Source organism: Eriocheir sinensis, chromosome 51 (genome assembly GCF_024679095.1).
Source record: "Eriocheir sinensis breed Jianghai 21 chromosome 51, ASM2467909v1, whole genome shotgun sequence".
NCBI lineage: Eukaryota > Metazoa > Arthropoda > Malacostraca > Decapoda > Varunidae > Eriocheir > Eriocheir sinensis.
Genome location: NC_066559.1, coordinates 2,158,312 through 2,186,247, shown reverse-complemented (window position 1 = coordinate 2,186,247; position 27,936 = coordinate 2,158,312). Strand labels below are relative to the sequence as shown.

The window sequence follows — 27,936 nt, the reverse complement described above, 5'->3', positions numbered from 1 at the left end:
TTTTAAGATAAAGAATGACATTTGACATTCTAATCTTGAGACTAAAAAGGGAAACTAATTACCTTTCTGTTGACACCAAAGTCTTGAAAATTGGCTACTAAGGTGAAGAGATATATCTGGACAGTGCTAATTTAAGATACAGGATTTATAATTTCAAGACCCCATTCAAAAGTTCATGCTTGTGTTTCTCGTCTATAAATGGCTGTACATGCTGTAAATTTTTCCTTATCGTTTATAATTGATTTGATCCATAAACAAGGTATCTGTTCCCCCTTCTATTAACATCACTCACTCCAAGGCAAATGTTAGGAGCTGCCACCTACATCATTGTAGCAGCACTCTCAACTCCTACCTCTTTAGCTCACTCTTCAGCTAGAAAGCTGCATCCTTACTTCAGCTGCTCATTCCCTTCCACTGTCAGAGCTTTCCTTCTACTCATGGTGATATAAGCAAGCCAATAATGTATGCAAATAAACAGTAAAAGGGCAAGTGGCACAGGTGGTAAGCAGAGCAACAGGGACATACATTCAACCACAGGATGTGTCAGCTGCCATAAGGTCCAGTAGTCATCCTACCACTCTCTTCTCTGCCAGCTGCTCACAATAATTTACCATTATTGGCTGGGTGAGAGGGGCATTTCAATGACTATAAATGGTTCTTTAAACCTGAATGACTAAAATTCAACTTAAAATGTTTCCTACTGGTGTTTTGGTGATTTCTGTATTTTTTGTCAAATTTTTGACTGCTGGGTGCTCCAACTCACATCTAGCTGCTGGGTCAAGGCCACTAAGAGTGAAAGATATTTGTAGAATGATTCTCCTATGAAAAAAGTGTAATATTGAGAGAGGAGCCATTTTCCCTCTGATGGTGTATGGTAAATTCTCATGAATAGCAGGCAGAGTAAAGTGTGTTAGGACGATTACTTGAGCCCGGGGCAGCTAACATGTGCTAAGAATGAATGTATGTTGTTCCTATTGCTCTCTCTGCCTCTTGTTTTCTTACCCTTTATTGGTGTGTTTAGCAGGTAGCTCTGCATGCAGAAATTTCATGTATTCTTTTCCAAGACTTTTCTAGATTTTTGAAGTATTTATGTTTTCAAATCACAGTTGGTCAAAACTGTGAAAGCAAACCCCACGCACAAGGTTGGCTAAGTATATTTCATATTTTCATTTTTGTAAAAATGTAAACCTCCAAAGTTGATGAAACTTACAAAGACAACTAAAACTTAAATAATAATAATAATTTACAAGTGAAAAAAGTGCAGTTTGGTAAATAAATAATGAATATATAAATTCACTGACTATTCACTGACTCTGTGTCCTTAGACCCCAAGTTCCTTGATGCCATCCATACCTTGGAAGCCAGTCTATTAGAAGCTTCAAGAGGAACTATTTTCTTCACACCCAGATGCTTCACTCTCCATTTCCTCATTTGAGTCCTGTTGGGGCCCAGTATTTGTGTCCTGAAGCTCTGGCTCTGACTGTGTTCCATTGTCTAATTCAGAGTTACCCGTGTCTTTTTCAGTCTCTTCCACATCCTGTTCCTCCTCCGAGCACTTAGAGAAGGTACTTTCTTCTTCACGCTGCTCTTGATATTCCGCTGACCCAAGGATGAGCCGCCACAGACGTGCAAGCACCACCAGAGGTTCCTCCGTCAAGGAAGTACCAGGCACCTGCTCTGATGCTACACTCTCCATGCCAGCCTCAGTCAATTTACGATTTAAATCTTCTTCACTGCTATTTGCCTTCTTGCTCAAATCCTCCTCTACACCCTCTGCTTCTTCTACCATTTCATTTTCTGCATTCATTTTCCCTGAATTTTCTTCAGACTGACTTTCCAACAATGCAGTGCTATCCTCTCCTTCCTGATTGGCTGCTTCCAGCTTATACTTTTCCAAAGCACATTTCACTGCTTCATTGAACTGTGCACATCTCAAACTCATGATATAACTTAAGACCTCTGGTTTTACATCGTTATATGGTTCTTCCACTTCATTCTGATTATCACTGTCCTGCAGTGGATCTTCTGAATCTTCTTTTTTAATGATCTGTCTAAACTGTCTTAATTTTGAGATATTTTCCTCATCTGCAGAAGGTGAATGCACTTCTTCATCCAGTTCATCTGGGATCTCTACTTTTACATTAACTTCAATGTGCTCAATTGCAGTCCTTACGTCCTCACTATCCTCACAACCAGCTTTTTGGTCTTTCTCACAGTTAGTAGAAGGGATTTCTTCCATCTCCTCTTTAATCCCATCAACTTTGTCCCCTGCCACTGGAGATGGGGTTCTAGGGGGGCAAAGTGAGGCTGTCTTGGCAGTGGCCTTAGCCCTGGCAGTAACCCACGCCAGGTTGTGAAGGGTGCGGAGGGCAAGGCTTTGGCAGTCTTCAGTTTTACCAGACACTCCAGCTCCCTGCAGCAGGCGGACTAGGACTGCTTGGTGGGTCTCAAGATGCTTTTTAAGAGAATAGGAGTCAGTAGCAAGGCGAGAGCACAGGGGACAATGCAGCAGCCCCTCCCCTGTGTGCTTTCTCATGTGATAGTTGAGCTTCTGGCGCTTAGAGAAGGAGGCACCACACTCAGGACAGGTACACCGCTCAGCACCTGTGTGGACTCTCATGTGACTATTGCATGCCGACTTGTCCCCAAAGCGCTTAGAGCAGAAGCTACATTTGTATGGCTTCTCACCTGTGGAAGTAAAAGAGAAAAAATATTAAGAATAAATAAAAGTAAGAAACCAGTAGTGAAAGTAAAACAACCTCAATGATGCAACAGTCAGCGATGCTTCCTAAAGAGAGCCTTCCTTTGCGAGGTTTCATAGTTAGTGTTTATTCATTTCATTGAGAATAGGCAGGACTGACTCCACAAGAAATGACTTAGCACTGCATTTGCTACCAGTCTAGTCCACAACACAAATCTAATCCATGCAAGGGGCAAATGACTTTAGTGACAGCAAAGTTATCCACTCCATTCCACTCCTACAGCAGCAAGTAATGACTACTAATGAAAAATGGTTGCTCTGCTTGAAGATGGCAAGAACTTGCTCAGAAAACTATTATTAAAGTATGACAAAACAAATGCTAAATGGCATGTACAACCTATGAACCCATGGCAAATCAGAATTAATGCTTCCCACACCACAATCCTAACATTGATATTTATAATATTAATGTAATGAGCAAATTAGGATTATTGCATTTGTTGGTGTTCAACCCATAGACTATGGGCGTAGTTATATGACACATTGGCAGCCTTGGTCATGGCTACCAGTGTGTTTATAAAATAAGCCATTTCCCACTGAAAATTTTCATTGAACTGAACAAAAACAGATCACCTCTGCCTTTGCTATTTTTAGCATAAGTTTCAGCAGTTGGTAACCTCCTCTTATCAGTCAGTCCCACCTTAGCTGTCAAAAAAACCAAATCAAGTGAAAACATTTAAGTCTATGGAGAAAAAACACATTCTACTGGTCCAGCATGACCAATGGCTTCCATGTCAAGGGGGTAGCTATGGGCATCTCCAGACAACTGCTGCCATTTGTGGTTGAGGTTGCTCCGGTTGATGAGCGTATAATGTGAGTGAGGCTGAAGCACACACTGGGCTTCATGTCTCTTGTTGCAGTGTACGCTCCTACCGAGATGCGTGAAACTGAAGATAAGGAGATGTTCTACGCCAAACTCAACTCCGTATTAGACCAGTACCCTCCCCGGGACACACTCATTGTCCTGGGCGACTTTAACCCCTTCCTGGCGGCAGGGCAGATGTATGTACTACCAAAAAAATAATTTGTCTCTGCATAGACGCTGTCGACTTTCATCCATACGTGTATATATAGATTCCCCGCAAGTGGGCATTCCAGATTGACATCTATATATAGACTGCTGCAAAACTGAACAAACGTTTGAATCTATATATAGATGTTATTTAAATTTGATTGGTTATATGTATAGTCATATATTTATATGAAGGTTTAGATTCTGTATCAGTGTAATCACTGACAGTAGATGAGTCAGAATCATCAAAATCATCCAAAAAATCAGCATCTATATCCTCAGCTACCAAAGAAGTAATTCCTTCTGTCTTAAGAGGTCTCTTTCTCCTTGACATGATAGACTAATAATAAAATAAAATAGGAAAAAAATGCATAAATTCCCAGTGTTAGCTGATGTGCATAGCACATCCGCCACCGACAAAGCACAAGCGGTGACTGTCCTTGAGAGGCAATGTCAGTAAGTGTCAGGGGTTTGAGATGCCAAATAACGATGACCATGCAACAATCTAGTGTGGGCAAATGAGAGCAAACGTCTATATATAGATGCGCCGACAAAAAGTCCCAATTTCAAAACGTCCATATATAGATCCTCTGCCGGGAAGGGGCTAATGCTAATACTGGCACTGACAGGGTTCGCTACGAGTTATGTGTTGGTCCCCATGGATCTGGTACCAGGAACATCAACAGCTCTCTCCTCCTGAATTTTGCAAAATCCAGAAGGTTGAGAATAGCAGGTTCCTGGTACCAGAGACCAGAGCTGCACCGCTGGACTTGGTATAGCAATGCCGGAGGGGTAGCTAAGGAGACTGACCACATCCTCGTAAGTACTCGTTGGAGGATCCTTCAGAACTGCAGGGTTTACCGGAGTGCTGAGTTCTTTGCAACTGACCATAGGCTTGTTGTTGCAACACTCAAGCTTCATGTCAGGTCAAGAAGACTCTCGAGATGCAACACTATTGTGTTCCATCTCGAGAGGCTGAAGGACCTGGCATGTGCTCAGTAGTATGCAGTGACAGTCTCAAATCGGTTCGGTGTGTGTGTGTGCTTGTGTGTGTGTGTGTGTGTGTGTGTGTGTGTGTGTGTGTGTGTGTGTGTGTGTGTGTGTGTGTGTGTGTGTCTAATTATTTAGGATAAAAAGGGCAGAGGAGATAAGTTACCACAGGAGGAGTATCACCTCACCTGTATGGACTCGAATGTGCCGCTTGAGGTTTGAGCTCTGGGTGAACTTCTTAGGACAAAATGGGCAGGGCAGCTTAGGTCCATTGTGTATGAGAAGGTGTTCCCTGAGGGTGTCTCGACGCTGGGTAAAAAATAAAGGATCTTTAAATTACAGCAGACAACAAAAAGTGTCTAACACATTATCATTATTATGATTATGATCATTATTATTATAATTTTTATTATTACTATCATTATGTGTTAACCACAGTGATATAGGTAGAGCCAGAATAGTAAAAACACAAGTTAGAAAGTTTGTAACCCCACACACCTAAGACAAAGAATTCAGGATAAAGGGAATAAGTAGAAGTTAGATATATATGTAAGGTCTGGCAAACTGAGAGGCGCTGAAATGCCAAGGCTGATGCTGCCTGCTTTGCCTGTATACATGGATAACACAGATAAACCTGCTTTTTCTCTGTCAGCCTTGTGCTGAATGGCAACACGCTGGAACACAGGTTAGGGTCAGTAGCTTGCAAGCAAAAATCCTGCTTTCTCTGATTTCAGCCTTAGGTGGTAGTGCAGTTTATATGTCAGTCATAAGTTACAAGATTGTGGGCTTACAACTTTTTAGTTTATGGCCATCTAGAGCGCCTAGCAGGCCAGTGCTGAGGTGAGAAAGTACTCACCCCTTAACCCGGCACCTTAAGATATACCTGTTATCAAGTTCCACACTCTCCATGGGCAGCACAAGCACTTTGTGGTACCAGTACCAAGGCCATTTTTTTGGAAGAACTGAAGACTATTTTTCAGGAAGTATAATTACTATGAATCATACAATACACTCCACCAACTAAAGAAATGTTACATAACCATATTTAAAAAAAATTATTAACCGTATCTTTTTTCCCTCTGTTTATCATTAAAAATTAGTGGAACTTTTGCCACAATTTACACCATCACCAACTCTATTTACACTGGTACTTCCTCCTGTTTCAAATGTTCCTAATGTTTCTTGTTTTAAGCGGAAGATGAACTGCACAAATGACAATACCTCTACTTCAGGAAGTAGATGGAAAAAGTTTGTTCTCTTCCCTGTGGCCAAGTGCTGCAACAAAATAATCCCTGCCATCCCATGGGGTGAAGACTTGGTTCCTTTCTGTTGAAGTTTGTAGGAGGGCTGCCACCTTCTTCTACACTAAACATCCTCAGTCTATCCTTAACTCAAAATCTTAACTGGAAACTTCACATCTCTTCTCTCATTATATCAGCTTCTTCAAGGTTGGGCGTTCTGTATGGTCTCCGCCAGTTCTTTTCCCCTGCACAGTTACTATCCATATACAGGGGCCTTGTCCGCCCTTGTATGGAGTATGCATCTCATGTGTGGGTGGACTTCACTCATACACCTCTCTTGGACAGAGTAGAGTCTAAGGCTCTTCGTCTCATCAACTCCCCTCCTCTTACTGATAGTCTCCTACCTCTTAAATTCCGCCGCCATGTTGCCTGTCTTTCTATCTTCTATCGATATTTTCACACTGACTGCTCTTCTGAACTTGCCAACTGCATGCCTCCCCCCCTCCCGTGACCCCGTTGCACACAACTTTCTACTCAAGCTCATCCCTATACCTATACTGTCCAAATCATTTATGCAAGGGTAAAGCAGCATCTTCACTCTTTCATCCCTCCCACTGGTAAACTCGGGAACAATCTTCCTTCATCTGTATTTCCTCCTGCCTACGACTTGAACTCTTTCAAGAGGAGAGTATCAGGACATCACTCCTCCTGGAATTGACCTCTCTTTCAGCCACTACTCTGAACCCTTTTTTATGGAGCAGTGATAGCAAGTTTTCTTTTTCATTAGTTTCCTTTTTTTATTTTTTGCCCCTGAGCTGTTTCCTTTGCTGTAAAAGAAAAAAAAAAAAAAATCACTAAAATCATTTATCTCAGTACCTGTCCACATAGTAGTTCTTGGCAAGCTCCTTGCCATTGAGTTTGTTTAGGACATCTCTAAGAAAGTGAAATATCCATATTGGTTGTTGGTCAGCCATGTTTGTGACTTCAATAATATAAACTACTTTCCGAGCATGCCAAAAGTAGAAGTAAAGTTGGGGCATACACTATAGCTGCATGTTGCTTCAGTGCTTATTTCAAGTACCTCAGCCCATGACCCTGTGGTGATTAAGAATCCACTACCTCAGGACACAGGGTAAGCGTAACATCTGGGTTACCATAATTGGCCTTCCCCAGGTACTTTTTGTCCACCAGCCTAAAAGGGAGATTGAACAGCTGGTTGGGCTGCACACTGACTCCCCAGGTCTGAACCAAGCCCAGGGCAGTAGATTCACAGCTAAGCATGCAAACAGGAAAACCATGAGGGAACAGTCCTGGATTAAGAATGTGCCCTGGACATAGTGTAGCATCTTTCTATTTATTATTTTTTAGAGTAAAGAGAGCAGCCTAAAGGCAAAAGAAAATACATGAAAAAGCTCAATAAGTACTGCTCCTGTAAACAGACGACCCCTTGAGTGGGCTTTATAAATATAGACCAAAATTGCATAACTGTGGCTTGTGACATAATGACTCTCCCTCTAAGCTATGAAGTGCAAGACACAGATTAGACTGCAGAGTGTTTTATGGGCGAGTTCTGCCATAAATGTTACAGAGGAGTTGGCAACACTGAACTTGCTTGATCGTCAGACTCCAGTCTGCACAAAGTGAACGCATCAACTAAACACACACGTAAACACAGCCACATACACAAGTGTGCATTACACATATATACATACATACATACACATGAACACACTCTCATGCAACATGGCCTTTCTGGTTGTAGCAAACGACACCCACAGCCCAGCTCCCTATTGGTTGGGTTACACACACACAGAAGCCTCTATATAAGGAGTATGCACCCAAGAGCTCTGACCATAATGTATGAGGAGCAAATAAGTTAAGATAATGTTGTAGAAATGCGTTTGTGGTAATGAACAACGGAACTGATAAGAGAAATACAGCCAGTTGCGGCCTTTTTTTTTTTTTTTACATTGCCTATATTTGGCGCTAGGCTTTCTTCCAGGTGGATCCTGATGGGTCGGTCCATTCGGGTGGTCATGATGGTCGGATGTCGGCCAGCCGTTCTTGTGGCTGCAGTGCATGCATTAGTGGCGCCATCTATGCATTGGCTCATCCAGAGCTCCCAGAGCTCATCTGAATCTAAGTCCGGGGTTGAGTGGGTGGTCTTGGACTGGTGGTGTTCTTAGTTGGGTAGTTTTGGCGGCTGAAAATGAAAGCTTGCAGCCACTGCCTCCCCTGTCTTTCTCATTATTTGATCAGCCAATCTGCCTTGAGGTGTTCAATTTTCACAGTTAGAATCCAGATCAGATTCAGATTCTGATCAATGATGAAGAGCTGATTAGTGTTCTAAAAAGAAGAGGCCATGCTTTAAGATTCATTCGTGTTTACTATCAGCAAACGGCTGGGCCGATGACCAAGACCAAAACTTGGAAGGGGGGTGTATGATTAAACTTCATACTACCATTGGAATAATCTGTATGGATTACTGGTGTTAATGCAACTTTCTTTAATTACCACACAAACTTACAAACAAGGAAAATCAATAACCAAGACCAACCAAAACAATAACAGCAGCACACCCCTGGCACCAAACGCCACAAGGCCTCAAGGTTGTTATTCACAGTTATATTTTCCTCAACACACACACACACAGATTTCACTCTGATTCTATTTGATAATGTGCATGACACAAGTGTTGGTGCATAACATGCATAACACTTAAATATGAGAAAAATTATTTAATTTACACAAAATTTACTTTATGCAAACTCACCAGGGACACAATACTCTCATAAATTGAGAGGTACCTGTACCTATGTAAGAAACTTGTAACAAAAAAATTGCTTTATACTCCGTCTGAGCTAAAGATGCTGAGGTAATTAAGTAATTAAGCTTTGTAGCCACTTAAACTATTGTTCTGAGCAAAAGCAGTTGAGATGAGATGCCCAACACCAACCTTACAGCTCAGTGATGCAGTACTAATCCATTTAATAATTCTCAGTTTAAGAAGTTCACCCTATTAGCACCTGCTGATAAACAGCAACTCATTATTTACCAAGCCCAACGCTCATCAAATTAATTAATAATTTTGGCTCTCACTCACCAGGAAAGTCTTTTCACAAACAGCACAGCTCATCCTGTGCACCTGACGGTGATCATTTAACTCCTCCATGGTCTCAAATTCCTTGTTACACTCGCTGCACTTTAGCCGAGTCTTCTCCCAGTGAACCAGTCGCATATGCCGTGACCTATGAGGATGAGGGAGACCACCTTCAGAAACAACCTAGAAAAACTAACATATTTGCTTAAAAGAAAAAGATCATATGCTAGAGAAGCAAATATTAGTTTATAAAACTTCAACAAATGGCTTCTTAAATCTATTCATGACCATCTATCTAATGCCAAATACATAAAAACCTCGGTACAACAGATGAATACATATAATAATACTGACGAACCTAATAAACATAAGTACATCGTTCCCTCATTATTGACGGGGGTTAGGTTCCTGAAATACCAGTCGATACCGAAAACCGTCAATACTGAATTTAGCTGAGTCATGCAACCTCCTGTTTATTTTTTTTCTATCCCACCAACCACTTATATGTTCTGAGCAACTTACTTCAAATATTTCTTAGATATAAATTAGTCTGGTGATAGAAACAACTTAACCCTCTCGCGCACCGTAAATTTCCAATAAGTTTCTGTTCCACTCATAATGCATTTCTCAGGCCCGACCGGCCTCTTTTTGCCACCGCGATACTCTACATTCCCAGACGTATTTTACCCTCACAGATATATCTTACCCCAATAAATTTGGCATCAATGGCTTCATAAAGATATATATATATATATATATATATATATATATATATATATATATATATATATATATATATATATATATATATATATATATATATATATATATATATATATATATATATATAAACAATACAAACTCATTTCAAGTCTCCGTATAGAGTATTGTAGACAATAAATCCTAAGTACCAACTCTTTCCCACTTGCTAGCTCAAAATTTTGTGGGCCAACCTTTTTAGCCGAATAAATGATTCAAATCAGAATTTCATCAGGTGGGCTAAAAATGACTACAGTAACAGAAGGGTGGAACAGCAGACAAAGGGAGGAGGGCAAGATGGCTAGCAGAGGCTATTGCAGTTACCAGGTGCAGTTGGTTCAAAAACTATTCTCGGTCAGTCCCTGTGGATTTGTGACCCTCTGACTTTGTCCATCATATCCGAAATCCGTCAAAAGCGGGTCCGTTGTGCCAAGGGTTTACCAAATATATTTCAACTTTTCCTTGCATATCACTCAATCTATGATACACAGAAAAAATAAATGTCATCCCTTATGTTTAATACTTATAACAGTTAAGTATGAATATGTTTATACCCCCTCCTCCCCTTGGACATACCTGTGACTTCTTGTGGTGAATTTGGTGCCACACAAAGTACAGGTATACATTCGAGGCTTCTTGGGAGTAAGGTGCGCCAGGGTGTGTCTCTCTAGGTGGTTTTTGCTCCGATACTCACGTGGACATTTCAAGCACTTGTACCGCTTTGTCTTAACTTGTTGCTCCTTTCGCTGCTGCTCCTTTTCATGAATGTTCTGTAGGCATGAATGAGACATTACTACTACTCTGCTTTCACCAAGATATAAATAAATAGATAAACAGATAAAATGAACAAATAAATGGACAGTCATGTATGATAGTGATAAAATTCTGCAATAACATTTAACCCGGTAGCAACAGGGATCAGGTTTCTTAATGGTCCCTCTAAGTGAGAAAAATTAGTAAAAATCATCACTCACAGAAACCATTTCATAATACATATCAAAGCATTTGTGATCAGTTTATGCATCATCTATTTTTGGGGGTTTATATCATGGCACAAATTTGGCCCGTCGCTGCTACACGGTGAAGCCACAAGTTTGGCCCATCGCTGCTACACGGTGAAGCCACAAGTTTGGCCCGTCGCTGCTACACGGTGAAGCCACAATGGCTCCTGCCGCTACCAGCCGCACAATAAACAACAGATGTTTGGGTCACGTTTGGGCTTGTGGCTTGGCTCCAGGAAGGTTTATGGTATTGGAAATACTTGTAACAAGTAAGTACTGAGGTTATATCATATATAAGGCTGAATTAAATAGTTACTTAAGTTAACCTCATAATGTAATGACAACATACAAATCCACGTCCCTATCGGTCGAGCCAATACGGTGACCGTCAAAGCTCACTTGAGCCTGGACGTTGCTGCCACAATACAACATTCGTCTTGGAAGACGCACAAGTATTTTTCATGGTATTTTTTAGGAAGAAAAGTGCGTCTTGTAAGCCATAAAATACGGTACTCCTATTCTTTTATGCCTGCGAGCAAGAGTTGGGAAGTCTTTTGCCGTGGCCATCCCCTGTTGGGAGCTCCTAGGAGCAGGCGTCCATGAAATCATGATGATGAGCAGTTTCCATGCTGGAAAGAATATTCATAACATTTCCACCTCAGACAACACTCACTTTGATGTGGCGCCGTAGCAGGTAGGAATACTTGAATGTGGCAGAGCAGGTTTCACATCTATGGATGAGTGTTTCAGGATGTTCGGTCTTGAGGTGTAGCTTGAGTGCTGTACGGGAGGGAAAGGTCTTCTGGCACTGCTGGCACTGCTCTTGCTCCAGGCAGGGAAGTTCAGCATCAGGATGTCTTCGACTGACAGTAGGCAAGTGGGAAGGATTAATTAAGACATAAAATGACAAGGAATTATAAAAGTTTTATGATATAAAAAGGAATGAAGTAAATTCTTCTTAAAGGAATTTTTCATAATGTTGACTTATACTTGAATATAATGCCCCTTAAGTTCATGACAACCCTTATAATCCTGTCAAGTCTAGAAACTATGCTGTTTTTGCTTCCAACTCCTGTGAATACAGGTTAGGCTGGCTCAAAGAACCACAGTGTTCAGTAGTAGCAAGACTGGGTATCCTAATCTTCATGATACTGTATAGCTCAGTTGTGTATTCACACATACACACAAATAAATATCAGGCAAACTTCAGATATATTAATTACACTTGATAAAATCAGGCTCTAGATTTGTATAGTATCTTTACTACATCAACACTAATTTTAGTCCCAAATAAAGTCTGAAATGTGAAAAGAGGATCACATAAACTCTCTAAACCCAGAAGTGTTATGAAGTTTAAATGTTGAAAACATTTAAATGCAATTTACTCCATCTTCTGAAAGGGATGCTCTGTACTTTATGGTTTTAGAGGCTGCACTTGTAGATGGGATAATAGTTGAAATCTTGAAATCTGGGAGATACATCGTAAGTGATTGGTTTTGGCTTGAACTTAATATCAAATGAGAGCAAGATGCACATATGGAGTAAAATCTGAAGGTGAGAAAGTGTGATTCAGGTGAATGAACAAATGACTTTGTACAAGCATGAAAATACATGGGAAATATGAGAGAAGACAGTGTTAGAATAACTAAGGCAGAGAATGATAATAAAAGTGAGGATGAAAAATAAAAGCTGGAGCAAGATGGCAGATGGACTGTCAACAGTGATGATGATGATATATATATATATAGGGATCTAACCGCTGCCTGTTTGGCTGTTAAGCCTCGCAGCGCAGCGCTCTACCGATTAAGCCACTGGAGCGGTGTGTGTGTGTGTGTGGGTGTGGGTGTGTGTGTGTGTGTATGTGTGTGTGTGCGTGTGTGTGTGTAAAGGGGGGAAGGTGAGGGAATGAATGTGCTGAAGAGTGCCAGAACATGATAAATTGGAGATGTTTCTACTGTGGCCACCCCTTTCGGAGTAATTTCCAGGAGGGGGCTGAGGGTCAGATATATAGAGACAGATAAGGAACATGCAATTCAATACAAGCTGCCACAAATGACAAGAGAAAATAATAAGATGCTCACGTTATGTGTCGTAACAGTGACTGACGGCATGTGAATAGTGAAGGACAATGCGTGCACTGTTGGTACTGAGAGAGAAGGTCTGAGTGAGCCTCAGCTATGTGTTTGTTGAGGGCCACCTGGGTTACATAGCCTTCTCCACAGTGCTGACACTGTCACAATAAGATAAAACAAAGATTAGTCAGAGTTCCTTTATGTATACTTTGCTCAATCAGGTAAACAAGAAAAAGATCTTCACTAATCAAGGACACACTACTAAAATAACTATGATACACTATAGTACTACTTAATTATCATATTTTCTAGCATAGGCCCCAAAAGTTAACTAATCAGCAAGGATGCAGCTCTGTTAGAAATTTTAAGTTAATGTCACTCACTCCATGAGCATGACAAAATTCTGGGTACATGCTTTCATCACAGTTGTAAGTGCAGCCCTTTGGAAACCTTTCTAGTTTTGTTGATAGGGAAGAGCTACTTTAAGAAGTAGTTTTTATTGTCCCTGCTCACTACACTCCAGATCTGATCACCACTTTGCATGACTGCTAAGATATATTGGTTAAGACTGATACAGTCAAACCTTGGTTTACGAGTGCCTTAGTTTACGAGTGTTTTGATTTACAAGCAAAAGAAAATCACAAAAAATGCCTTGGTTTATGAGCAGTGACTTGGGATACGAGCATCCTATTTGTACAAGTATTTTCTTTTTTTTATGTTGCCCCCGCCAAGGGTGGGGACACGGGCTATATGGAAGCCGTCTTGGTCAAGCGCATATGTCCCTACGAGGAGGGACTACAGACCCTTGCCGAGTGACGGCTCATGAAGGGGACGGGAGGATGCCGATAGACCGACTCTATCGGCTGACGTCGGCTTAGCCGACCAAGTCGGTCTTTCAACTAGGACTAGCATGTTTTTTGTACTAATCAAGTATTTCCTCCTGCCTATGACTTGAACTCTCTCAAGAGGAGGGTATCAGGACACCTCTCCTCCTGAAATTGACCTCTCTTTCGGCCACCTCTTTTAAGTCTTTTTTTTTATTATTGTTTCCTTTTTTTGTGCCCTTGAGCTGTCTCCTTTGTTGTAAAAAAAAAATAAATAAATAAAAAAAAAAAAAAAAAAAAAAAAAAAAAAAACAGGGTACCACTGCCAGTCCATTTTACAAATCTCTTGATGGGCCATCTTCCACTGTTCCTCACTCCTCAGCCACTGCCGTCGTCTGTTTGTTTACATGCAGCCGTTTGGTACCCATGTACCCACACTCCTACTCACAACCATTTTCCATTCATAAAGACAACCAACAACTCGTTCTCGGTTGGGCATACGGGCAACCGCGGTTGCCCACAACCCCAATGATTGGACACCGCCTTTTAAGGCAGCACGCATGACGCCGACGGTAGGTAGACGTGACCCGTACATGTTAAAGGACAGTTATGGGTATGTAGCCTACTTTACAATGATACTTCATTCAGTCACGTGAAGTAAGTAGAAGTGAAGATATGAAAGATTGAAGTGTGATATGTTTTTGCCTGAATATGCCCACATGGGAGGACAGGCATGGCAAAACAAGCCCGCTTTAAGGGTTAACAATGTCCCCAAGAAAGATGGTTAAAAGGGATGGTGCTGCAAAGAACAGGAATGGAGGATACTATGCTCACAACAGGAACGGGGTGTGAGCCCCACCGGCTTGCATGCCCTCCTGGACGTGAATGACCACCGTTCACCCTCCATCTCGGACGATACATCGGGTTGGCTTCATGTTGGAAAGTCGAAGGTAGTTCCGGTGCCTCAACAATAGGGAAACTGTGGCTGTTAAACCTCAGTGCGAAACCTACACCTCACGTGTACTTAGCGGTTGCGGGAGTCTACACAACAACCGTAACACATTGATTTGTGTTTTATATTATTTATCATTGGTATGTGTTAGTAAAATTACTTTAATTACGTACAGAATAACATGTAAAATGATTTTTATATAAAAAAATTTTATGAGAAATGGTACGCATTAATGAGATTTACATTAATTTCAACGGGGAAATTCATTTTGGTTTACAAATGTTTTGGTGTGTGACCAAAATTCCGGAACAAATTAAACTTGTAAACCAAGGTTTGACTACAACATAACAGACATGCTCTTCCCCCTAAACACTATTCTGAGAAAGATAGGCCTTAGAAAGCTACACTCTGAAACTTCTCTGTAAAGTAATATTTATTGACATTTGTCAAAATAATAAACAGCACTTAGATGATCCAATGTTAAAAGTTTAATACAGGGAATATAAAACTTGATGATAGACTATATACTCAAAACTTGAGGATGATTAAAGCAAAGATTAAAAAAAAAAAAAAAAAAAAAAAAAAAAAAAAAAAAAAAAAAAAAAATAAAAATAAAAAAAAATAATCCCTGTATGTGTGCTGCTTGTGACTAATTAAAAAAAAAAAATATCACTGGAATGTAAAACAGGCAAAAGCATTATCTCCTATGAGTAAAGAAATAATGCCTAATCATGCAGTGCACACCTGTCTCAGCATCTGGTGCTCCGACAGACTGCTCTGGCCATGAGTCCTTAGTAGATGGCGTTTGAGGGTTGCCTTGGTCTGGCCGATGGCCCCACACAGGTGACAGGTGAAGCACGGCCCTACAGACAGCCTGTGCTTCTTGCTGAGGTGAGCCTTGAGGGAGGCCACAGATGTGTACTCCATCTGGCACACCCAACACCTCATCTCATCTTGCTGCAGGGACACAGGCTGTCTCAGTGTTACATGTATAATATAGAAATAAAGGAAAATAGAGAAGTTTATACATACACTCAGCTCTCCACATTCATGAGGGGTTGAGATGTAGACAAAAAGTGGAAAAAGTGATTATCTCAAGTCCCAGAATTCTATCTGAGCCTACCCAAATCCACTATTTTCACTGTTTAAGTTACTCCCATTACCTAGAAACAATCCACAAGACAGACAGACTGTATTAATGCAGTCTTTTATGTGATCGCAAATCATCTTTGTGCATGAGGTATGACCGTAAATGCAACTCAACATATGGGACTTTCTGGATTACCAAGTACGTACAGTAAACCCTCACTTTAACCCGGTAGCAGCGACGGGCCAAATTTGTGGCTTTACCGTGTAGCAGCGATGGGCCAAATTTGTGCCATGATATAAAAAACCCAAAATAGATGATACATAATCTGACTGCAAATGCTTCGATATATATTATGAAATGGTTTGTGTGAGGTGATTTTTTATCATTTTTCTCGCTTGGAGGGACCATTAAGAAACATGATCCCCGCTGCTACCAGGTTAACAATCCAATTGGGGGAAGGGGGTGACATTATATCCAAAAATCCATTAATTCTGAGACATCTAAACTTTTGGCATAAAATGAACATTGTTATATGAGCTGATAGTTCGCTATTTTTGACCGTTTGTGTATGTGCTTGGCTAGCCCACCACCGATCCTAACCCCGCAATTACTGAACTAGTTCAGACTGATGAAATTTTTTTGTAGAAGTTCATTATATCGAGGTTTGTAAAGGCCAGGATTTACTGTAACAACATTTATTCTAGTAAATGCACAAGAATAATCACATATCACTGGAAGTCTTGTATTACTTACCTTGCATCATATTTCTATAAAGAGAGCAAGCAGAAACTGGAGATGCCAGATTTGCAGCCAAATGGGTTTGTTTTGCAAGGTGAGAAATGATTTCTTCTCTGTTATATTTCCATGTGAAATAATTTGAATGACACTGTAGTCCTTGCCTCACAGCCCTATTGGAGAGGTAAATGAGGCATATTGCACACCAAGGAACTGGAAACAGTGTTGCCTTCTTCAAATATTCAGCTTTGACAATCCCACATTGCTTTCATGCACACTGTCCATATTCACAGGAGGTAACCACTCAATAAATGTGGGCCTGTGAGTACTATTGCTATATTTTACTTCATTATATATTTTTACACCATTTATGGAGAAAACAAAAATTGAAAATCAGCTGACGTCAACACATATCCAAGTTAAACTTTTTATTGTTACTTTCTAGGTTGAGGAAACAAATTCGACACACAAAGTGAATGGAGAGTGAGTGCTTCTCTACACTTGAATGGATTGTGATAGGCAAAATGGCTCATCTAGCTTTGTGACCTTTCCTCACATATGACTGTAATTGTATCCAAAATTAGACTCAAATCCTGCCTGGTCAGATGAACGGTATTGTGGATTATAATGATGACAATTACAAGACCGGTTATCTGCTCCTTCTCTTTAATAACTTTACAAAAGAATAACATATAAAGAAATGTCTTCAAGAAGCTTTTCGTAAAATATTATCAGCAGGAATTCTTCACAAGAATCAATAGTCTCGACAGGACAGACTTACCAGCAATTCACTTGGAGCAGCCTCAGAGCTAACTTCACCATCCTCTTCCCTGGTATCTTGATCGTCATCCTCCAGCTCTTCATAGTCCTCTTCGCCCATATCCTCACAGTTGTTCCCTTCTAGTTCCTCTCCGTAACATTCTTCAAGGTCCTCTCCCAAACCATCCTCAGTATCAGACTGTGAAATGGGTGACAAGACAACGTTTTCAAAATTAAGTGTGGCTACACAACCTCCAAAGCTCTATAATTCTCCTCTTAGATAAAAAGTAATGAACAAAATTAAGTAAACTTCATCAGTGACGAATTGTTAAAACACTGAGCTGCTCATACTACATAAGATATGAAAGTTCCATGGAGACATATGGTTTCTAATGGTCTATGAACTTCAAAATATATTCAACAGCCATTCAAGATAGCATGATGGATGCACACCATAAACTGTTCCCTCAGGAACGTACAATCATACCTCAGTTTATGAGTTTAATTCATTCCAGAATTTCACTTGCAAACCAAAAAACTTGAAAACCAAATGAATTTTCCCATTTAAATTAATATGAATCCCATTAATGCATTCCATATGCCAAAAAATATGAACAAAAATTATTTTACATATTATTTTATACAGAATAAAAGTAATTTTACTAACAAATAGCATTGATAAATAATATAAATAATTTTGTATAATAAATAAATACAAATAACAAAAATAATATAGTATAATGTAAAAATAATATAGTAATAATATAGTGCTGAAAATACAAGTATCGCACACGAGCACAAACATAAGTGGACACGAGCGCGTGGGTGCTACCTTTGCAAGTGTACAACGCAGACTGAAGGTGATGTCACATTGGGCTCCAATCGTTGGAGCTAGGAGCAACCATGGTTGCCCGTACGCTAGACCGGGAGCGAGTTGTAAGTTTGGATAAACACTCCTGTCCGCCTGTCTTTGAGGCTGTGATCGTACCCACAACTGCTTCTTCCTTCCATTCAACTGTAGCAACAAGTCCATAATTTGAGTAACAGCAGCACAAGCCATAACAGCTCTTACTTTTGCAAACAGCGCCATGTAGATACAGGGCGACTGCTTTGTTTACGTTGTGGATACGGCCAACCGACCTTGGCCATGTGTGATTCACACCTAGAAAAGTTGGAGCTGCCAGTTGTGCCTCCCACCTACACAGTTGGAGGAAAAAGGCCCAGTATGACTCCAGCTAGAGACCCCATCCCCATGGTTTCTTGCTCCGAGTGCTCTCGTCTTGCAAAAAACAAAAGGAACCCACGCTTGCATCTTTGATTTGTACAAACAAGGTGCTCATACACCAAATCACTGCTCATAAACCAAGACATTTTTTGTGATTTTTTTTGCTCGAAAATCAAAACGCTCGTAAACTAAGGAACTTGTAAACAGAGGTATTACTGTAATTCTCTCATTAATCTCATGAATTCCTTCATGAATCTCAGTAGCCCCTTAATAGATTATGCACCTCTGTGGTGTAGTGGATAGAGCACCTAGCAACAAATCCACAGGCTCAGGTTTCATCACAGCCAGGGGAGTCAGTCCACAAAACACACAACTGTTTATCCTCTATTTTGAGCTAGTCAACAGAAGAGCACCTGAGGAAACCTGGGAAAGGTAAATTGTTAAACCAATTGTCACAGAACAAGATTGTCTTTCCGCTCCCTTGTATGATTCGCCAGAACATCTTGCCTTGCTCAGCTAATGGGGTGAATGAAATGAATCAACACTAGTACTGATTATGTTATTCATGAAAAACGACACACATTAAACTAGTCTTGATTGCAAGGCCTACAGTGCATTAGGAGTAACTCCTGAGATACTCAGCATTTGAATATTCAGTCAATCAATCAATGGGGGCATACACCAGGGAGGTGCATTGCCTGGCCCACCCTACGACACCAAGCTCAGTGGTCTCTTCATGCAAGCCCCCTTTCCATCCTAAGTACCTTTGTCATGCCCCCGAGAGCTGTATTACCTCTTTTTCTATTATTAAACATGTCCTCTGTGTGTATCGAAACACACGAGAAATTAATCAAGACCAGGAGAGGGTATTCGCCAGCTGCCTGGGATTGAACCCGCGACCAGCGTGACGGGAGAGCCACTCCTTACTGGGTCGGCCAAAGAGGTGCCCCTCTGGCTAAGTGGGTTATGGGAGGCTCATTCATCAGGCATAGTCACCGCACTACACCTTCTGGCAGGATCTATTGACATCCTCAAGCCACAAAGTGTGGGCATCCCTTGGCCTCCTCCACTTAGGATTGTCTCTTACAGAAACAACCCAATGAGCAGGGTCAGCTAATTCACACCTTTTGTTTTAGTAGTCTTCCATATGCTTCAGTATGTGCCCTTCCTCTAACACCTGTAGCAGGGTTTTTTGCTTTAAAGATTTACCCCTTAATAGGGGACAGGGCCTTTGGCCTAAAGGCAGCCCTGTAAGAGGGGACGAGCCTCCGCCGCCGCCACAGACATGGGTAACAATCGTCGAGCAGCGACGGAGGCACGGGCCCTCCGGGCAGGCGCCCAATAGCAGCCCGTAGCTGAGCCGAGCAAGCAACTCAGCAGTCTATAGGAGGCCCAGAGGAGGGAAGAGTTGCTCGCTCGATGAGTGCTGGCGTTCCACTCAATGTAGCAGGGGTTTCCCTGCGACACTACCATGAACCAGACTTACATACTACATACAGTATGGCCAATGAAGTCCCCTGTTCCAATGGTACCTACCTTCATTTCCACTTCCTGGGGCTCCACCTTGATGTATACTTCTGGGAAAGGAGGGGCTTCCTCCCACCCATCCTGCTCTGGCTCACTCATCTCAGCTCTTCTTCAGTACACCTGCCTGCAGGACTTTATGCACTGGTGCAGCCAAACTCTCTGCTCTCCACTTGGGTCTTGATGATAGGATCAAACACTCTTCTCATCCTACTATTTTTTGTATTTTCTTTAACCTTCTTATGATTGCTTTTCATTCTTCAGATTTCTTTCACTGCATCACCAACCTCTTACATCTTTTCACTCAGTTTCATTACTGACTTAGTATGGCATGGACATATGGCCAAATAAATATTCCTTGCCAAGTTACGGTAACACTGATAGCTAGAATCAAGAAACAGACACCCACACACACACTTCTAGCATTCTTGTACTTATGTTCAAGGATTTAAATATACACTCAGAGATCACCACTTAAGCACCATGTTACTAGATAAGAATGCATGTATCTTACAAATTATTGCACAAACTTTACCCTGTGGCTCAATGTACTAGCCATGGGGTCCTTGCCCAAGGTTCCCATCTGGCACCACCAATACATCTGTTAACTAACAACACTGAAGTGCCAGCAGCATCCACCTGTTTCCATGTTGTCATGAACCCTGTAACATAAAACTATATCACTTTCATTCCTACTCCAGATGCTATATTTAAAAGAAGAAAAAAAAGTTGTTCAGAAAGTTGAGTGCTCTCAAATGTAGAGGTTATCATATGTTTACTGTTCAAGAAGTATGAAGAAAAGTTCAGACAGTTCTTTATATTAATCTGAAATTGCAATATCCCAATGCTTAATGTTTAGAAGTTAAAAGGGCTAACAGATAAAGGAGGGAACCTTAAATATTAGAACATCAACATAGGTAATGAATGACTTATCAAGCATCCACGAGATGCATGAAACTCAGTAAGAGATAAAAGACATACATCAGTGCAACAAACACAAGCTCAAGCATTCACAACAACTGCTGCAGAGACTCATGGGTACAAAGGAAGCAATCCAATACAGGGAGTGACAAATATAATTAGGTGAAGGGCATCAAACTGAATACTTTGAAGAATACACAGAAAAGAACAAAATTAACTACACACAGCTGGCATGCTTAGAAATCAATGACAACAACCACACACACACACACACTTAAGGAAGCATTACTATAGCTAACTGTGCTAGAATCACACATGACATTCATATTTATTTCTACGATATCCAGATGAGATAGTTTCTTTGTAAGCAAGCACAAATTACAAAACAAAAATCCTGAATCAGCTGTATTTTCTTAACTCTTTTCATTGAACCTATACACACACACACACACACACACACACACAAATTATCATATGCCATTCTGTTTTTTTAGGAAGACATTACAGTAGCTCTCATCAAGTTGCATTAATATACTTTGATTCGACAGCCATATCTGTACCCATGTTATTGATGTCCTTCGCCCCCTCCCCCCCCATTGACTCTAAAGTTTTGCCTACCACTACCTTACCTCAAAGTGATCCTCCACTACCTCCTCCTCCACCTCCATCTTGATGTCATCCTGATCCAGCAGCAGACCCAAGGGAGAGGCAGCCAGGCCTGGATTGCTGTAGGCCTCGGTTGCCTCATCCCCCCCCAGAGCATGTCCTGACAGCTTCTTGAGTGGTTGGTGGTCAGATGCCACACTAAGGTTGATTTTTGAGTCCATGGGGATCATCACCATGGGCTGGGCAGTTCCCCTGGTGGTGCTGCTCACACATGATCTTCCCTGGACAGCAGTTGAGTGGGTTGTCTCACTGTTTCGGGTGGCAGGGCTGACTGGTGAAGCTGAGCCAGCTGTCTGCATGTCAACTGATTCATGAGATTCATAGCCAAAGTCATCATCCAGGAGGTCCCTAAAAGTATGTCCACTGGAAGCAGGTGGAAGAGTGCTGGGTGGCTTGAAATGGTGGGAACTGGGATGGGAATTTTGGGTTATTGGGGTTGGAAGGTAGGCCTTTAGCTTAGCCATGAGGGACTGATTTATCAAGTATCTGTTATGACCACTCTCACAGGAGCCATATGAAGCTGTCTGGTAGGGCAGCTTGAGGAGCCTCTGCGGTGGAGTCGGGGCTGGTTCTAAAGTGACACTGGTCATGGTAAGGCAGTCCTGAAGGTGGTCCATATAGTCTTCCATATCATCACAGAGCACATTACAGCGACCACATACATATTCCTCATTCTCTTCTGTCTGTCTTCTTGTCTGCAGGGTGGGTCGCCAAGAGAGGCTGACATGAGGGTTCCTTTTCAGTTGTGCAATTTTCTGCTTGACCAGCTCACCCTTTGGAACTTTGAGTTCAGGAGATTCTTCTGTCCTGAGGTACTGCTTTCTGGCTTGCTCTAAGTTCCTTGTCTCTATGACTGGGATCTGAAGAGAGCAGTTTTGAACCTCACTTTTGCAGTCTATGGAATCTTTTAGGGAATATGCCATCTCAATAGAAGGAAGAAAAGTGGACTCCTCCTCCTCACAACCATCTCTCTTTCCCTCTTCTACTGCCTCTAAGAGTTGGGGCTCCTCAGCAATCTCTGGGGTAGTGGGGGCTGTCATGCTGCATGGAGGAACTCTTTTTTCATCAGCAGTTTCGAGTGCATGTGTTTGTTTGGGCTCATTTACTAATGCAATCATAGAAAACGGCTGTTGGACCCTTTCCACCGAAGGAGGTGTAGGACTTTTCTGGGGTTTTCTAAGCAACACTTTATTATTTTTCTTTGTTTTGGGCTGAATCTGCACAAACCTATTCATGATTTTGGCTACTTCTGGCTTCAAGGGTAACTTTGTTGCAACACCAGCACCACCTTTCTTTCTGACACGTTTTACTTTCTTTGGAACCTTTGTGCACTTGTGGTTTGTGAACTGGAAAAGACTATAGAAGGTGCTGTTGCATTCAGAACACACATACGAATGAACCTCCTTCATATGCTTCTTTACTTCATCAGCAGTTGTAAAATCAAGGGAACAAACTGGACACTTAGGATCCACCTCCCCCTTGTCTCCTACTGGTAGGGATGGCTCACTCTGATCTGGGCCACTCTGCTCACCATCCACTTCTGCCTGAGTGGCAGAGTTATCACTGCAGGCCTTGGCTTTACGACTGTCCTTCCCACGGCGAGACTTGTGGGTGCTGAGGTAGTGTGTTTGCATATCTTTGAGTGAGGGGAAGCTCTTGTCACACAGCACACATCTGACCTGACTGTCAGAAACATCATGGTCTACCTTTTCAGACAGTTCGGAAGGCTCAGTATCAGCTACGTGTGGGGGGCCCTGTGAGGCTGGATCCACCACTGGTTCAATGGAGGAAATTTGACTTTGTTTAGGGTCTGTATTGCTGCATCTGAGAATGATGTTATTATGTGACACTGGGACATCACCAGAACAGGTGGTTACAGTAGTTACAGGCACACTCTTTTCAACCAGTATGTTATTCTTAAGAGTCACACTTTGAACACTGTCATTAGTAGTGTATGCCACAGGGATGGTAGTGGAGACAGGGGAGGTACTAGCCTGAGAAATATCCAATACCAGGACAGGTACCCACTGCTGTGTAGTCTCTGAGGATGCTGGCTTTGGGGCCTGGGCAGGGGCCACCACTGGAGTGGGCTTTGGGGCTCTACCTTGTTTAGGATCTGTCTTCCTGCGACTCGACCTCAGAATTCTTATTTTATCCATGACAGAAGTCTTCATTGAGAGACTGAATGTAACTAAATTAACTACAAACAACAGAGGGGTGGGAAACTGATGAATCATGCAAAGCAATTAGCAAACTTTTCAAACAAGCAGTTCTATTGAAACATAAAAATCAGCCTTACTTCTGGCACTGTATGGTTCTTCACACCTTCATCGTACTTCCCTCTGAAAATTATGAAAGATCCATGAATTAATGAACAAATATTTTCAGTCTTAGTTATTATAAGCGACAAGCTAGAGAACTGTACTTTCTTACATGTAAAAAAGCTTACCAGCTATTCATTTATGCTATATTTCACATACTGGGAGCAAAGCAGGGTGAGAAGTTTATATGTAAGCATACATATTGTCATGTGGAATATCAACCTGCTTATTACTGTGATGGCCAGCAGATAAGACACTTTTTTTCCAAGAAAGAGTACCAAAAAATCACTTAGCATCTTACGCACCTTATGTACCTAAGATGAGAGGCGCTAAACTAGGGGGTCAAACAATGGCACTATACCTTGTTCACTTAAGCTAGATTCCTGGCGCCTAGGCAGGTTGATAAGGTTGCAGCTGACTGGCTGCACTGCTCTCTCGCTAACACTCATGTCGGACCACATCTTGCATGCTCGAGTGAGACATGTTTCTTTATTATATGCCATAGCTCACCTCATATACGAGATAGCCAGTTTTGGTTGAAACCATCAGACTCAGCAGTGCCTGTAGAATCAAGATGTATTGTAAAAACTTGACAAAACAAAAAAGAAAATGGTATTACGATGAGTTGAACTGTGAAGATGTTAAAAAATATTTATAACATGTTTTAATTATGCTCGCTGTTTTCAACAGTTGTTCATTGACTGCAGAAATATATTATTACGTACGTAGGAAAATCTCTCGTGAACACGATAGTGTGATCAGAATGCAGATAAAGCTCCACATATTGAAAACACAGAGTAATTTATAGCAACATGTCACTTGCCGCAACCATCACGGCGGGCGCGACACTCGGCGTGTGGCTATGGCATATAATAAAGAAACATGTCTCACTTGAGCATGCAAGATGTGGTCCGACATGAGTGTTAGTGAGAGAGCGGTGCAGCCAATCAGCTGTAACCTTACCGACCTGCCTAGGCGCCAGGAATCTAACTTAAGTGAACAAGGTATTTTGCCAGCCACTAACCAAGAAAATGGTAATATTGTACTGATTCCAATATTTACTTGCATATGTTTTACCCAACGCAACTGCTTTAGCCATCTTATGCACACAAAGTTTAATGAGTTTCTTTTTCCACTTTGACATGCTTGAGGCTTCAAAGGGGGTATACAGCAGAATGGATTGACAGCATTTGGCAAAATTCTTCTTTCTATTATCGATTTCACTTGCTAATTTTCTTTTTCCCTGTCATTTTTATACATCACTGGCTTTGTAATAGATTATTCTGCATTAATAAAAGAAAAAGAACCAAGAAATGGAAATATACAATGAATTTTGCCGACTCATAATAAACACTGTATAAAGAAAAATAAATACAGGTTGAGAACCCTTTAACCGAAATTTCAAAATCTGAAAACCTCCAATATCCAAAAGTTTTTTTAATGCTGACATGACGCGTCACAAACGGAAAATAACACAAGTGAAGGGAAGGTCCCCACACGTGTGCTGCTTAGGGTTGCCAGGTCCGCGGTTTACTCGCCCAATTAGGCATCAACCACCAAGAAATGCAGCATAGCCAAGCCGCTGCCCAGTACTCTCACACGCTTACAGCTCACAACAATCATTTCCAAAGTCGGGTTCTCAAAAGTGTTTTTTACATTCATACTGCAGAAGCCATGCCAAACTATCACTAGGCTCATAAAACTACTCATGGAAATACATAGAATTACATAGATAACCAGACCACACAGGCCCTTAGGCCCAAATTAGGTGGTCTGTCCTAAACCTAAGTGACAGTTGTTATGCGGCCACCATGGCGTTGAAACTTACCTTGGCTCATAAAGCTACCAATACACACAACTATCACTATACCAAATCCACAACTATCACCATGCCAACTATAACTATACCATTACCCACAACTATCACTGGGCTCATAAAACTACCCAAGGAAACGCCCACAATCTTTACGAAGGCCTTATCAAAAGTGGGCGTGGAGGCTTCGAAATGTGTGGGAAAACTACCCATGGAAATGCCCACACCTATCACTAGGCTCATAAAGCTACCAATACCCATAATAATACCCTATATTACCCACAACTATCACTGGGCTCATAAAACTACCCAAGGAAACATACACAATCCCTACGAAGGCCTTATCAAAAGTGGGCGTGCAGGCCTCGAAATGTGTGGGAAAACTACCCATGGAAATGCCCACACCTATCACTAGGCTCATAAAGCTACCAATACCCACAATACCCTATACAACTATCACTATACCACTATACCATTACCCACAACTATCACTGGGCTCATAAAACTACCCAAGGAAATACCCACAATCCCTACGAAGGCCTTATCAAAAGTGGGCGTGCATGCCTCGAAATGTGAGGGAAAACTGGACCCGCAGGAGCCGAGAGTAATCAGCTGACGCCGCCACCAACCCTTTAAGGCTGCCTCCACGGCCCTTTGCCCCTCCTCAATGCCTGCCTGAGAGCCCCCACCACCCCCCACACACCACGCCCAATTAATCCTGCCCCGTGTGCTCCCCCCACCACACCCCAAACACCACCAGAGACACACGAGTTGATAAAAGAACAGAAAATACCTCACCGTCACGACTGTTTACACCTCGGCGTCCACCAGACAAGGGTTCCACTAAGGCGCCCTCAAGGTGACTTAGCTCTCACAACATCATTTTCAGTGTTGCGTTTTCCCACTGTTTACGCCACACACACGCTGAAGAATGATCGTTTATGTTTCTCCAGAGCTGGTTATTTTTTTCGATTCCTCACATGGGTGTTTTCTGCGAGTATCCAAGGCTGATGAAGGTGTCTACGGAGAAATGTTCCCCCTGCGCTGCCCCGCCACACCTGCCCCGCCTATGCCGCCCGTCACCCCCGCCTCCCTACACTCACCATTTCCATTATTCTTGCTGCCGATTACACTTACTCACAAAATAAGTGTTATAAAGGATTCGCATGTCCAGCAGCCACCAGTCATTCAAGTATCACACTAGTGCATTAGATGTCTTGAAGATTTTTTATAGTTTTCTTGGACGTTTAAATACCCTGCCTAATCTTGATCAGAGCAGCACGTGTACGGCACGTAAGGTTTGCATATTTTCAGTGATCTCAAGGGTAAAGACAGTGCAATGTTTGCGTGCCATATTCCACCTGGCAGTCAGTCATTATGGGCTCCTGGAGTGGTGGGTGTTCAGCAGGTGTGTTTCGTAACAGATGGCACGCTTGCCAGGTCCTGCCCAGGTCGAGGTGCTGTGGCAGGTGAGGAGACGAGTTGTCAAGGGGCGTCTTGTGCAGGCGGTGGTTGGCGGGGCGGCGTGAGGGGTGTGGGTTGTCTGCTGCTGGGGGACCTTCGGCGCGGGATTGCCTCAGGTGTCCGGCGTACTTGTCCAAATTTCAAATTATGCTCCAACTATCAACTGGAAAGTTAAAAGCAACAATTTGTTAGGTAAGCCTGCGAAGGACAAAGTATAGTGGATGTGTAAGTTATGTGTCCTACTGATGGTAAGATGCCAACGAACACTGAAGCACGCACTAATACAAATATGTGAATGTGTCATGAACCGGCAACCGAACGAGGAAGAACCTGTCTTCCTGTGCACACACACACACACATACAGCGCGGCCTCCCCTTCCCTCCTCCTCGAATACTCTCATTGTAACAATGCACAGCCGCTTCGGCACTAAGGGGCCATGGGCGGAGTGTGGCGCAGCCTTACCTTGAATCGTGAGTATAGCGACAAGGCGTTGAGAGGAACAGGTGGCAGGTGGGCGCTGCCTGTGGCCCAGGTGAACCTGTCGGCTATCTCCCCCTTGTCATGCCGACCTTCGCTGCCAGCGTCTTCTGTGTGCAAATCTGAAGCATATTTTTCAAGCCGCATTTCAACAGATCTCTATTGACAAAACAAAACAAAGATACCTAACATAGCCCAGTCAGTCTTTTCATTACACTCTGGAGATGT

At 42.0% G+C, this 27,936-nt stretch overlaps 1 protein-coding gene across 17 annotated transcripts; it reads right to left on the bottom strand.

Annotated features, from left to right (window-relative positions):
* Positions 1–1,138: 1,138 nt before the first annotated feature.
* Positions 1,139–27,936, bottom strand: LOC126982516 (PR domain zinc finger protein 5-like). 17 transcript variants are annotated; one of them, XM_050834627.1, is made up of 14 exons: positions 27,694–27,844; positions 26,565–27,393; positions 24,315–24,514; positions 23,932–23,974; positions 21,596–23,406; positions 20,058–20,707; positions 17,319–17,495; positions 15,457–15,669; positions 12,946–13,094; positions 11,538–11,727; positions 10,440–10,633; positions 9,108–9,252; positions 4,952–5,072; positions 1,139–2,688 (listed from the first exon to the last, which is right to left on the bottom strand). In XM_050834627.1, exons 6-14 carry the CDS (start codon positions 20,145–20,147, stop codon positions 1,379–1,381), a joined length of 2,589 nt encoding a protein of 862 aa, XP_050690584.1. In that variant the 5' UTR covers positions 20,148–20,707; positions 21,596–23,406; positions 23,932–23,974; positions 24,315–24,514; positions 26,565–27,393; positions 27,694–27,844; the 3' UTR covers positions 1,139–1,378. The 17 variants fall into 17 exon arrangements, with proteins under 17 accessions (XP_050690584.1, XP_050690588.1, XP_050690587.1 ...); XM_050834631.1 differs by having other exon boundaries at positions 20,581–20,707; positions 21,596–23,974; positions 27,694–27,845; XM_050834630.1 differs by lacking the exon at positions 21,596–23,406 and having other exon boundaries at positions 20,581–20,707; positions 27,694–27,845.

What these genes read in the sequence shown, in the direction of transcription:
- LOC126982516 (XM_050834625.1), bottom strand. Translation starts at nt 20,147, where the DNA reads ATGAGTGAGCCAGAGCAGGATGGGTGGGAGGAAGCCCCTCCTTTCCCA. An exon ending in CTGCTCCAAGTGAATTGCTG is followed by an intron (nt 15,670 to 17,318) that starts GTAAGTCTGTCC and finishes GTGTCCCTGCAG; the next exon opens with CAAGATGAGATGAGGTGTTG. An exon ending in TGCTACGGCGCCACATCAAA is followed by an intron (nt 10,634 to 11,537) that starts GTGAGTGTTGTC and finishes TCATGCCTACAG; the next exon opens with AACATTCATGAAAAGGAGCA.